Raw genomic sequence first — 10,034 nt, forward strand, 5'->3', positions numbered from 1 at the left:
GAGCCACCATGTGGTTGTTGGGATTTGAACTCAGGACCTTCGGAAGAACAGTCAGTGCTCTTAACCACTGAGCCATCTCTTCAGCCCCGAGATTGTATTTAACTGGTATGCACCTCAGGAACATACCTCCTGAACTTCTGCTCCATTCACACTTAGTATCTCCCCACTACCAACTCTGCAAAAATTTCATTATGATTGCTCTTGTCTATGTAATCCCACGATATGGCAAGATGGGACACATGACTACACTCGGAATGTTGAGCAGTGGATGCTCCCACCCTATTTCACGTTAGGTGAGCACAATTCTATTCCACCTTAGTCCTCTGTTATCTTCCTGGCCTCTGTAAGCACTTGGACCTGCAGTTTCCTTATTTATTTTTAATATGGATGGGATCAGGACATTGCCTCATACTGGTGGCTGATACAAAAATAAAAATCAGAAATAGCAACTTTAATTAATAAGATATAAGCAAGTAATAAGAAGTGTAGACAACCAATTCTGAAAGAAGTGCAAAGGTAAAAACAAACTGTAAGTAGGACTCTTGAATAAAACAAAACATTGCAATAAACTCTGAAGAGATTTCTTAAACGGGATTCAAAAGTAACAAGCCCATTGGAAACCTCAACAAAGTGAAACAGTCAGTGCATAGACCTCACTTGTTTTCTAACCTGGAGTTTCTGAAGAATTGGATAATGGGGCAGATGCTTCAGCTAAGGCAGCTAATGTAGCTAATACTGATGTAGAGGAGTTTCCAAACTGAACAGCAGATACTCCTGTTTCATCTAGAAGAGAAAAAACCAGAATTCACATTTTAGGGTGTTTAACTCCATATATTCCGCTCATCTTCCAATCTCTCTAAAAATTTCAAATGACACTGGACGGCATCAGTTTGGGAAAGGTAACACTGTCATGCACTGTGTAAGACTGCCTTTCTTTAGATCCGTTTATCTTAGAAAAATGGTTTGTAAGTAACTAGAAGACCAAGAGAGAGGATGGTACTCTTACCCTCATTCTCTAACAGTCCTTCCTTAAACTGATGAATGCCTACTAGCTTAACATCCTAACAGCTATCCTACATGCATCTCAATACCTGTCGCCTTAGATACCAGACCTGTAAGGTTCACCACCCCTCCGGGTCCAATGATGAACTGTGGTGTGGCAGTGTGTATTGTCACAGTGTCAGGACTCTCCGGGTTGGTGTTGATTTGGTTCTGCATAGCAATCTAGGGAACAAATTATCACAGTATTTTCAGAATTACAGGCAGTACATCTGGGACAAGTTCTCAGTGTAGTATATAAATACACACATGAAGAAACAGTCTCTCAGGAAAGCCACACAATACAATGTGAAGACTTAATAATGAAGCACTGAATAGATATGACTCATCTCCTAAGGCCTTCTGTGGAGACAGCAAACCTTACTGAAGAAGAAATTAGTAAGAATCTCATAGATTCCTACAGAAAAAGTATGCAATGCAAGATAGTCTATTGTTCTGTAGATGTAATTAAATTATGTCTATCATACTAAGTAATGCATAACATGACAATTAAAGCATGGCCTTCCATTTAATTATTCTCAATCTTTAAGCCTCAACTCTTATATTCCTGATATGAGAAACGATAGAGTCAAGGTGCGACTCCTTACTTCCCAGCATGTAACACATCTTACAGTACAGCTGTGAATGTTTGCTGAAGCCACGTGATCATAGAGAGCCCTACTGAGAACAGGACAAGAAGACAGGGAGGAGGAATTCCAGTTTCCAGAAAAGTCAACCATAACTATGTCTACAAACAGTTGTTTCATTTTTATAGATGGTGAAAAGGGAAAGAAAGAAACCAGAATAATAGACTATCACTTATATCACAAAACCTTGGCAGTTTTGCCACTTTTAGTCAGATGTGTTTGCCTTGGTATCTACTGTTTTTGCCACTGAAAGCTTCAGCCATATTAGAGGTGCTGAGGGAAAAGGCGGGGTCAGGAGGAGGAGGGGGCTACCCAGGGAAACACCCAAAAGCTGCACCACTGGAAAGAGATGAAAGGGAAAAGATCATCTTGGCAGGAATGGAAACCAAGTGTCAAATCAGCTCAGTCCTTAAAACAAACTCAAGTACAGCTCTGCACTCAAAGCCCCGGCAAAGGAGACTCCTACTCAGGGGACAGACAAGGCTACATCCCAACTAATGCTTTTAAAATGTAAAATGTAAATATATCAATGTTAGACAAAGTAGGTTTAAAATGAAGACGGGGTTCAGAATGGTTCAGTAGTTAAAAATGATTGCCACAGATGCTTGAAGACCTTAGTTCAGTCCCCAGAACCCACGTGAAGATGAAGAGAGAAGCGACTCCATCCACAGTTACTCTCTGGCCCACAAACCCCACCCCACCCCACCCCCACACATCATGCACACACACACACACACTCACACACACACACACACTCACACTCTAAATTTTATTTTTTTAAACAAAATGAAAAACAAACTATATCGTGCATCCAAGAGATATTAATTTCTTTATAAAGTAGTTTACAATTGTTTTAATAAAACATGATATCCAAATGTGTAACATAATAATTAAATGTCCAGAAAGGGAGCTCAGGAACAAAGCCTTCTCTAACCTTCCACTGTACAGACAGTAATGAGCAGAGGAAGTGGAGAGAACATGGCCATTCAAGAGAACTGAGCTCAGGGGGAAAGACTGTAAGACAGAGCATCTGGCTCCAAGCTGCCTTCACGTTTTCTTAAACTCAAAGCCAAGTTACCTGTAATATCTCTGCTAAATCTTCATTTCCATTGTCTATTGAAATATCAAATGCAGTTTTACAAAATTTACTCTGCGTGTGTACATCAGCACCATATTTGATTAAAAGCTCCACCACCTCTTGATGATTATGTTCTGTTGCCCAATGCAGAGCTGTCATCTTTAACATATCCTTTGCATTGACGTCAGCACCATGCTAAAAGATATTTCAAAATCAGTAATATTTCAAAATAGGAAATATAAAAAATCCCTGATATGAAAGTACTAGCCACAATGCTTTTAAGCAAGAAAAAGCACCTTTAATTTTGGGGAGGAGAGGTATTAAATACATGTTCAGTAATCATCAGTTATCTGTCACGTAATCATTTTTCTATCATGCTGATTTTTCTAGCTACTTTTCTTCTAAGTTCTTGAAATAAGATAATTCTGCGTTTAGTACTCAGATAGGGGCATAAGGGGCTGAAGTGGTGAAGGGCAGAACTGAGTTTTTCTCCTGAATTCTTTAATGGTTTATGGTGAGTGATCCCTTACAATTAAGTATATATACCCTTTGCTTTCAAAACAAGAACAACCTAAGGAATTAGAAGGAAGCCATATAAGGTGCTGTCATATACGACAAGCTGGATGTGGCTATTCAGCATACTGTAGCTAGTGAGGGTACAGGTGTGCTTTATGTAAATAAGCACTGGAGTTCAATACAAAACAGAATATGAAATAGCTCAGTAAGGATTCCTATTCACTCTCATGTTGAAATGATAATGATTCAATGGATTAAATATTAACACGAGTCTGTACTTTTTAATGTGGCTTTAAAATATCTAGGATTACATGTGATTTACATCAGACTTCCTTGCATTTCTTTTGCCTGAGTTCATCTACAGGCTAGGATAAAAGGGGTCAAGAATAATGAATGTCACTCTGCTTCAGCATCTTCTGTGTGACCTTTTGACATTTAGATGACTGGAGATAAATTCACATTTAATTACTTGTTAATCTGCTTGCTAACCATCCAATACTAATCTTCCCTACATAAGAATTCTGACTGTATTAAGGCAAAGCTGTAGTTCTTCACCCACAAGGCTGACTCTCAATGACTGACTCTTAACTGAGAACACACCTGTGGGAAGGTTTTTCCCTCCAAAGAAAACCTTAAGGCAATATTGATCTGACAGACTTGCACACATCTGTAACAAATGCTGTATCAAAACTCAAACAAAAAGTGGGCATTTAATAAAACTTATCTTTCTCATCTAAAAATGTTTTTGTGGGGTTTAGATTTAAAACCTCAGTCCAAAAAGAAAAGACATACCTTAAGTAAAACCTCTACTATGCTGGCATGGCCCTCAGAAGCTGCCATGTGCAGTGGGGTCCGGTCCACTTTGGTCCTGGCATCTCTACTTACACCGGCTCGGAGAAGGACCTCTGTGGTAGAGTAATGCCCATACTGTGCGGCCAGATGAAGTGGAGAAGTTCCCAACTGTAATACAGGAACACAAGCATACATATGCACACACAAAAAAAGAAAGTCCAGGTTTTTAGTTGCTTTTAATATAATTCTACCTCAAACTATTCTATATTTTTAAACAGTAAAGCACATTACATTCTATGTATACTAATTCAAATATCACAAGAAATTACTCAACTCAGGCTTATCTTCACAGAAGTCCTCAAGAAGTCCCACACATATATTAGTGTGGAAAGGTCAGTGATTCCTTTCACTCAAATTTTCTTCTTCTTCTCTCCCCTGCTCTACTTTTAGACAAGATTTCAGGCCTCAAACTAGAGATCGTGCCGCAGCCTTCTAAGTGCTGGGATTATACCATGCCTACCTCTTTGTTACTAACAGAAAAACTAGAATTAATTTTATTAATAATTAGAGATAATGGAGTTGGAGAGATGGCTCAGTGACTAAAATGGGTATTCTTCCAGAGGACCTGGGTTTAATTCCCAATACCCACATGGCAGCTTACAACTGTCAATAACCCCAGTCAATGTTAAAAGAGATCTTTCACCAGATCATAAAATTTGCAAGGCTGTCACTGTTAAACAGCACTTCTGGCTTTTTTTAATTTTAGATTTATTAATTTTACTTATGTATATGAATGCTTTGCCTGAATATAATGGGACATAGCTCCAAGAACTAGGGTAATAGACAATTGTGAGCCACCAAGTAGTACAAGGAATTGAACCCGGGTCCTCTGCAAGAGCAACAAGCGGTCTTAACCTCCGAGCCATCACCTCAGTTTTCAAATGTACTGGTTTCAGTTAATGTTCTCACAGTAAGGTTCTATAAAAGAACCCAAAGTGCAGAGAGGTCACCACTTTGCCTCTAACACAAAAGTGACATAATAGGAGGCAAACTTTAAAAATAATTACTTTATTACAACAGAAAGTCTTTTGTTTTTGTTTTTGTTTTTTTGTTTTTTCGAGACAGGATTTCTCTGTGTAGCCTTGGCTGTCCTGGAACTCACTCAATAAGACCAGGCTGGCCTCAAACTCAGAAATCCACCTGCCTCTGCCTCCCAAGTGCTGGGATTAAAGGCGTGTGTCACCACCGCCCGGCAAAAGTCATTTATTTTACAGAGGTTTTAAGAGACCCTCACAGATCAAAGGAGATCATTGAATAATCCTTTTTGATGCCTTGTATTTTCATATAACTGGTCTTTTCTCCTTCCAAATTCTGTATTTAATGAAAGCCTTTAGCAGTCCATTTACAACCACTGAGATTTACTTAGAAAGGTACTGAGGTCTATGTTGTATTTCTGTTGTTAGTCTTAAGACTTTTTCTTTTTGGCTCACAATGAAAGAAAAAGAACATATACTATGCATACTTACATATGGTTTCAAGAATAGTCAAATAGCTGTAAAGTCAATACCAGTCTGAAAGGAAAACCTTTCTAATATTTTTAAATCCTCCCACATGTTGCTCCCTGATCACAAGCTCTTCCCTTGTCCCTCAGGAAAATGCTATTCAAAAAAAGAAATCGGCTTTAGTATGGATGTGTGTGGCGAGTTCTGGGATCCATCCAAGGGCGTGCTTTCACAGCAAGCATGCACCACTCCCATCTCCCCAGTCCCTACTCAGAAGAGTTTGACAAGCATTTCTCTGTGTTAATTTGTATCAGCTATGATCCTTAAGTGGTATTCTTTGTTCTCCCTGTTGTGAAGTTTACTGAAGTCCTACCATGTGCACTGGGCAAGAATGTAGCACACTAACTCTCTACAGTAATCCACTCCGGAAAGGTCATCACTAATTCAACTAATCAACTGATAAACACTGTTGTTCCCAACTTTATTATAAATATTTCTGCTACATAGGGTCTTCTAGTAACTCAAGCACATAAATAAGATTTTCTTAGAAGCTCATCTGCTACAAAGAGCATACACATGTTAAAATTTACTAAGCACCATCCCATCCAGCTGTCCTCCAAAATGGCTACATCAGTTCACCTTCTTTTGATCTCCTGACCAAAGCTGCACTCCAGACATTACTTTGCTAACCTAGTAGATGTGCCAAACAGCTTCTGGCTTTATTTTTTTCATTTACTGATCAAATTGAGTACTGCTTTGCATCTCCTGGCTATTCAAACTTTATCTTGGTGAAGTACCACTGAGTCATCTGTCTGTTATTACTGACCTACAGGAATTCCTTATATACTGTAGATACTAATCCTTATTTATGATCCTTCTGTCTTCATGTACTGTTACAGTATCATAATATATCTAGTATGCATATTCTTTAGAAGTAAATTATTTTTATGTATATGAGTGTTTTCCTACATGTATGTCTGTGCACTGTATGTGTGCAATGCTTGTGGAGGCCAGAAGAATCCTCTGAAATAGGAGTTTGAAGCAGTTGTGAGCTGCCATGTGGGAGCTGAGCAATAAGCCCAGGTCTTCTACAAGAGCAACAAGTGTTCTCAACCACTGAAAAGAAAGCTCTCATAAGCATGAATTTCCAACAACTTGATTCTGCTAAAAATTGGTTGGGCTGCTTGCATATGTGGGCATTTCCGACTCTGGAAATTCTAGGTATGTATTTCAAACTACTTCACCCTGACCCACACTTGCTCTGTGGGTCTACTTAGACTGATCAGCGCTGGGCTATCTCCAGCTTTGTCACTGTGGACAATGCTCTTGGCGTCTCTCATAGCCCCTGATAGTGCTTACATTTCCTATTGTGTGTCTATCTTACACCCTGTGTTTCCTCCCATCGCTCTCTAAGGTGTCTGCAGTTGTCTCTAACTTGTTACTGAGTGTTATCTACAATCCTCAGCAGGTCAACTTCTGCTGTCAGGTTCTTTCAGCAAGATATTCAAGCTGCTTTGTGTCTGGGTGTCAATTACTCTTGACTGCTCATTTTCGTTGAAAGGTTATTAGTAGACTGAAGCTGGGATTTTAAAAAGTAGGCTTCTCTAGGGAATTGCATTTGCTTCTTCCAGGGACATGAGTGAAAGAATCCTGGTCCAAGAAACTTTACATTCAGTCCTTGGCCTGTAGGGTACATGGTGTTTGTGAATTTAGGCTTCAAATGTATAAGACGTGCTTGTGATTACAAATTCTCTTAAATAAACCTTTCCCTTTCTCCCTCATTCACATCAAGTCATTTCTTTGCAGGGTCTCACACAAGAGCAGGGAGAAGAGGAGGTGAGGAGAGATTCTAGTACTCTGAGATACTCTCACAACGTTAGCCCGAGGCACTCCCAGGTCTTTGTCTTCACACCCCATGCTAGTGAGCTGGAGAAGCTAACAAAGAAATCTAAAAGCAGCAAACTTTCTAGAAAATAAATTCTACATTTACATTCAGTGTTCTGGGTTCACTGGTATTTGTTTGGTTTTGGTGTGTGTGTTTGGTTAGTTTTTCAAGATAGGTGTTTGTGTAGCTCTGGCTGTCCTGGAACTGGCTCTGTAAAGCAGGCTGGCCTTGAACTCACTGAGCCCCACCGCCCCTGCCTCCACTGTTGGATCAAAGGCATGCCTCTGCCCTTCCTTGCTTAGTTCAGCACTCTGCCATGGCTCAAGATCTCCTTGAAATTCATTAGTAAAAACATCTTATCTGATACAGACAAATGCTGTAATATTTATAGATAAAATGCTAGTTCACTTTAAAGTAATACAAAGAAAGTTCATAGAGGAATAAAATTTACCATGCATGCATGCAGGAGTTGATGCTTGTATAAAACTTAAAAAAAATTTACATGAAAAGTTTAAAAGACAAAAAGTTAAAAATCAGAAATTTTTAGTGGTACACACCTCTAGTTTCAGCGCTTGGGAGGCAGAGGCAGATGGGGCTCCAGTTTGGTCTAGAGTTCTAGGCCAGCCAAGGCTATACAGAGAAACCCTGTATAGGTGTGGGAGGGAGCAGACTTTTCTGTTGCTATGAGTAGAGTTAATGTAAATTCCTAAGCCCAGCCCTTTTGCTGTACCCCTAGAAATGAACGGGTATGTCTTCTGCCTCGTCCACACTGCCTTCTATATTGCAAAAGATTGCTCCCTTTCTTTTCTTCCTAGTTGGTTTGGTCACATTTCTTTTCTTCTCTCCCTCTCTTTTCTTTCTTTGTATTCTATTTTGAAGTTACTCCACAGATCTCCAAGCCTCTGCCTCCATGGTAGCACCTCTTACAATCTTACAAGTAGCAACCAAAATGCAAATTTTCCTTTTTTTCAGGAGCAGCTGAAAACTCCATCTTTGTTACTTTATGAATGATCGATTCTCTCCCTGGCAGCTATATATTATAATCACACCAAACTAGTATAGTCCAGAGTCTTTAAAACAAACAAATTTTATTGATAGAGTGGATAATGTCTATCATTAAGAAAATAGGAACGGGGCAGTGGTGGCACACACCTTTAATCCTAGCACTTGGGAGGCAGAGGCAGGTGGATTTCTGAGTTTGAGGCCAGCCTGCTCTATAGAGTGAGTTCCAGGACAGCCAGGACTACACAGAGAAACCCTGTCTCAAAAAACCAAAAAAAAAAAAAAAAAAAAAAAAAAAAAAAAAAAAAAAAAAGAAAAGAAAATAGGAGCCAGGCAGTGGTGGCGCATGCCTTTAATTCCAGTACTTGGGAGGCAGAGACAGGAGGATTTCTGAGTTCAAGGCCACCCTGCTCTACAGAGTAAGTTCCAGGACAGCCAGGGCTATACAGAGTATACAGAGAAAACGCTGTCTTAAAACAAAACCAAAAAACCAAAGGAAAAAAAAAAAAAAAAAAAAAAAAAAAAGAAAGAAAATAATATGAGCCACTAATTTATAAGACAGTTTAATTAGAGGCTGAAGAAATGGCTCAACATAAATACTGGATTAACTTTTATCTGGAAGGAAGAGAGGACCAGAAGAAAAGGTAGAAATAAAAGCAACTCTACGACATTAAGATGACTCTTTACCCAGTCTGTAGTAAAAGGAGCTCCATTTGCCATCAAAATTCGAACTTCGTCATCTTGACCGGCTCGTGCCGCTTCTAAAAGCTTCTTCCCCAAATCTACCAGGGACATCTAAATGAAACACATAAACTGACATCAGAATTTCCATTACATATGGTGACATGACTTCCCCTCATTTATGAGTCCATTCTTATCCCTTCAAATGTGGTACTGTTAATCTAACACTATTGATCGCACAAAGCAATTTATATTTAGATTCCTACGATGCATTCATTTCTCTTCTTACTAAATTTTTGCCTGAGTAAAGTTGGTTTAAAATCTTCACATATGGCCAGCAAAGACAGACGAGGTAAGGAGGCAGGTACCGTGAGTCTAAGAAAGAAAACTGGCAATGGTAGCGCACGCCTTTAATCCCAGCACTTGGGAGGCAGAGGCAGGTAGATTTCTGAGCTTAATTAAGGCCAGCCTGGTCTACAGAGTGAGTTCCAGGACAGCCAAGGCTACACAGAGAAACCCTGTCTGGGAAAAAAAAAAAGGAAAATGTTTTTATTGGAGCATTATTAAAGGATAAGACACTGTCCTGTTACTGATATAAGCTGCTCTACCATAACCTGTTCTGAAATAGTAAGTCTGCTCAAACTCTAAAACAAATGTCTCCTGCTCCAGTGCATACAGTACACACATAAAGTCTTCCAGAAACAAACATAATTCACACACCGTGCAAGTTCTAAAATGGAATTGAATGGTCTTATGAATAGTTCATGTGTCTCTCTAAGAATCTATAAAGAGAATTAATCAATCTTGAATTTAAAAATTCTCTAAAGTGGGCTGGAGAGATGGCTCAGTGGTTAAGAGCACTGACTGCTCTTCCGAAGGTCCTGAGTTCAAAT

At 39.3% G+C, this 10,034-nt stretch overlaps 1 protein-coding gene across 6 annotated transcripts in view; it reads right to left on the reverse strand.

Annotated features, from left to right (window-relative positions):
- Gabpb1 (GA binding protein transcription factor subunit beta 1) overlaps positions 1-10,034 on the reverse strand; it is a 49,073-nt gene that overhangs the window by 21,435 nt on the left and 17,604 nt on the right. For all 6 annotated transcript variants that reach the window (XM_031371784.1, XM_031371781.1, XM_031371780.1 and 3 more), the window contains exons 2-6: positions 9,148-9,255; positions 4,072-4,239; positions 2,764-2,958; positions 1,113-1,224; positions 670-783 (exon numbers count right to left, since the gene is read on the reverse strand). In XM_031371784.1, the coding sequence (XP_031227644.1) occupies positions 670-783; positions 1,113-1,224; positions 2,764-2,958; positions 4,072-4,239; positions 9,148-9,255 (697 nt within the window). The remainder of the gene's footprint in view (positions 1-669; positions 784-1,112; positions 1,225-2,763; positions 2,959-4,071; positions 4,240-9,147; positions 9,256-10,034) is intronic.

This window comes from Mastomys coucha, unplaced genomic scaffold, assembly GCF_008632895.1.
Source record: "Mastomys coucha isolate ucsf_1 unplaced genomic scaffold, UCSF_Mcou_1 pScaffold15, whole genome shotgun sequence".
In the NCBI taxonomy this organism is placed as follows: Eukaryota; Metazoa; Chordata; class Mammalia; order Rodentia; family Muridae; genus Mastomys; species Mastomys coucha.